A 3954-nucleotide genomic window follows, 5' to 3' on the forward strand; every position below is an offset into this window, starting at 1 on the left:
TTAACTAATAACTATAATAATAGTTAGTTTACGTTAGTACGTAAATAAATACTACTATAATAATAATAATATATAATAGTAAGTAAGTTAAGTTAGTTAGTTAGATATATATATATATATATATATATATATATATATACAATGAAAGTACAAAGATACTTTTTTTCTTTCCACAATACGAACAAGTTTTTACTTAATCTTTTATTAAATGCGCTGGTAAAGCACTGATTTCTTGAGAACTCAAGAATTATCGGACACAAACTTAATATTGTGTTTTATTATCATTCGAAAAACAATTTTCCGCGCTACTGCAGTGTGAAGCGAAAATTCATACTTTTTCTCTGCCAAAAGAAAGAATGTAAGCGACATCCGATTATGAACACAAAGCCGCGCAATATATTGCACTGTCTTCTTCTAGCTTTATTCTTGTAGTTATATTAGTTTTAGCTTAAAAATTACTCCTTTTGCAATTTGAAAAATCAGTAGAATGACTGAATATGATGACATGTAAAATAAACTATGTTTCTCATCTAACGTTTTTAGATTTATATCATTTTATTAAAAAAAATTATTCTTCATTATTTTTTATTTTTCTTTATTATTCAATTATCTTTCTGAGCATAATTAAATTTTAAATCGATATAAATCGTCGATTTTTATGAAAATAAAGAAGATTTATGTTACAACGCTATGAAGACTTTTTCTTCAATTTTCATTTTTATGAAATTTTGTTAGATAATGTTAGATGCTTTTACTTTACAAGTTCGATTTTTCACGTAAATGAAATTTTTGTAGAACAGAATTGATATTGTAATTTATAAAAAGATAGAAGGTAGTTGTCAGTGAGAAACAAATTGCGCACTTTTTTGCAAATCGAAATGTTCGAAAGAAACCTTTTATCTTCATTCTATCATGATTTGATTGAATGACATTCAATACTTGTCGAAAAAGTACAACTATCGCATATCACAATTTAGAATTTTTGTATTTACAATTTAGAATTTAGTATTTTTTAACTAAAATTATCTATTATTTTACAGAATTGTATTTTTTAATTATAAATCCTATTATATTGAACACAAAATATTTTGTTTTTAAAATATATCTTTTTTCGTTTCTTTTTGTTTTCATTTCTAATGTATAAAACACATATACATATTTTTCAAAATAATTTGCAAAAATGAAAACATTAAACGTTATATAAATATTTTAAATATTTTATATACAATTTTTATTAGAAATTCGAGGTATTCAAAATAGTAATTAAAAAAAAAATGTTTTATTAAATATATTTTACTTTGAATGAGATTTATGAGATTGGTTGATCATTTGTAATTTCATGGAAAAACTACGTTTTATGCATCAAACACAATTTTTTGCGAGAATCTCATTTGTATTTAAAGTGATTCGCTTAACTTTCAACTTTTTAGAGAAATTAAAATTGTAAAAACGTTTTTGAAATATACTTATCAATAAAATTCTAATTTTTAAAAAGACTTGTGAGAAATTATAAATTAAAATAAAAATATAATTATATTAAAAGTTGTAAAAATATTGTAAAAAAATTATATAATAAAATTGTAAAAAATTGTAAAAATTGTAATAAAATTGTAAAAAATAAAGTCGTAAAAAATCTATATAATAAAATTAGTAAATTCTACTTCAATATTCTAAAATATCTGCTTTGCAAATATTTAATATTTTTAATTTAATTTTATATTTTAATATTTTATTTAAAATATATATTTTTTCAATTTAACTATTAAATAAACACTTAATGTCATTGCAACTGATTATCGCAAACATGCGACACATAATACAAATAAAATTGTTACACTTGCGAAAGAGCATACTGCTCTTTTGATAGCGGTTTGATGAATCGCAAACCCGGAAATTTATTTAATCAATGAGGAACTCTGATTGAAAGACGAATTGACGAACTGAAGTTCAATTTGTACGTTACTGAAAAACATTATATTTAAATCATTAAAAGAGAGCAAACATATGCAAAGAATCAAAAGTATTTTACAAATAAATAATTAAATAATTTTTTTAAATTACAGTGTTTAACAATGACAAACTTTCTTTAATTTTAAATTAAAGTTTTCAATAATTATATTGTAAGCGAAAGGATTTTTTTTTAACAAAAATTAAAATTTCTCTCCATGTGTTAGATTTTTGTAACGTTAGAATTTTAAAATATATTTTTGCGTTTTTATAGAGTATAACTTTTAATAACTTTTAATAAACAAATTTTATTAGATTTTACTAAATTTTATTGAATTTGAAAATTTGAAATGTTTAAATATTATTCTCATGTAAACTGAAAGTACATTTTCAATATCCCTCTTTGTACAAGTGATAGACGATCATATGCTTGTTGGTAAAAGGTAAAAGGTTTTAGACATTTTATTCGCTTCGCACTAATGGATCCATAGTCGACCTTAGGTTAGGCGACAATATTGACGATAATACATATAGAAAGAAATCTAATGTTGCAAGTCACACAGTATGTGACCCTCTCTCCCATCATCAATATTGAATTATTTATCTCATGTTAAAGTTGATTTTAGAAATAAATTTAATAAGTGAACTATTTTAAACTTATATTAGTAAAAAAGGCGTAGTGTATATATAATTATTTTTAATGGAATTAATTTTATTAAATAGGACTTAATATAATTAAATTTATTTTTTATTTAAAACAATTCTTGGAGAATATTGAAAGTATACTTGCAATTTTGATAGGAAGGAGTTTTAAATAATAAAGTTTATTATTTTAAACTACAGAAAAGGTTAAATTAAAAATAAATTAAATTTAACTTAACAATTATATTTTCTTTTACCTGAGCTATTTGATCGAATCTGCCAAAGAGTTCATTGAGCGTCTTTACGAGATCGGAAGCTGAAAGCTGCTCTGACAGCGGTGTAAAGTTGACAATGTCTGCGTAGAGAATGCTATGCAAGCAACAATGATATATTATTTTAAAAAATATTTTGTAAACTATTTTGTCAAATAGAAATATGTAAATCAAAAATAAATGTAATAACATTAAAATTATTGTTATAAATGTTAATATTATTTAAATTAAATAAATTTAATAATATTATTGAAGTATTCAATAATTTAATCTTTACATTATCTCTATTATAAAGAAACAAAACAAAAAACAAACGTACTTAATAAATTGAACGTACTTAGTAAATTAATTAACGCTTTGTCAAAGAATTTTAATACAAAAATTGCAATTTAAATATATAAGGAGCATTTTATTAATTTTAGGACCATATAAGATGTGTTCAAAGAAAGAGGCATTGAGGAAAAATCGTATTTTATCGGATCGACAAGTGAACTCGATTGAATCTGCATGCTGCATAATCGAACGATCATATGATTTAAATTCAGATGCATCGCTAGATCGATAGATAAATAAAGGACAGGCGACCAAAGGCAATGTGCGACACGTGCAGCGTGCGTTTATTTCAATGCAATCAATATTCCTTGCCATCATCCTCGACCCATATAATCCTCGGGAGAACTAAATACGCGCGCACCTTTGCTAAATACACTGATTATGATTAAATAATTCCCGTTCTTAAATTATTCCTGACCTTATGAGAATCGAATCTTTATTTATTTTTAACATTAGCTTTCTTGTTGCGAATCAATTCGTAATTTAAATGATTGTAAACGAAATATTGTATGCAAGTATCAAAAAGCAATTGCGATTTAATTCAATCTTTTATGAAATAAAAATTGTAATTTATTTTGAATTTAACAATGTATATCACATTCTAAGATTAATATTTTGTAACAATTAAAAAAACTATCATAGGGATCAGTTTTGTTACAATCACTAATATATGTAATAAATTACCTTACGTTGTTATGTCGTTGTACATACATCTCTTGGAAAGTAGTTTGTTTATGCTTATTAGCTTCCTGACAAGCAT

The 3954-nt window shown here is 23.5% G+C and overlaps 1 protein-coding gene across 1 annotated transcript in view; it reads right to left on the minus strand.

The window, feature by feature from the left end:
- Window positions 1-3910, minus strand: part of LOC105617405 (adenylate cyclase type 2) — a 25056-nt gene extending 21146 nt beyond the window's left edge. Inside the window, exons 1-2 of the mRNA XM_012198960.1 lie at window positions 3879-3910; window positions 2847-2958 (exon numbers count right to left, since the gene is read on the minus strand). Coding sequence (XP_012054350.1) covers window positions 2847-2958; window positions 3879-3907 — 141 coding nt within the window. The 5' untranslated portion in view covers window positions 3908-3910. The remainder of the gene's footprint in view (window positions 1-2846; window positions 2959-3878) is intronic.
- Window positions 3911-3954: the final 44 nt, after the last annotated feature.

Source organism: Atta cephalotes (assembly GCF_000143395.1).
Source record: "Atta cephalotes unplaced genomic scaffold scaffold00013, whole genome shotgun sequence".
NCBI classification, from domain to species: Eukaryota; Metazoa; Arthropoda; class Insecta; order Hymenoptera; family Formicidae; genus Atta; species Atta cephalotes.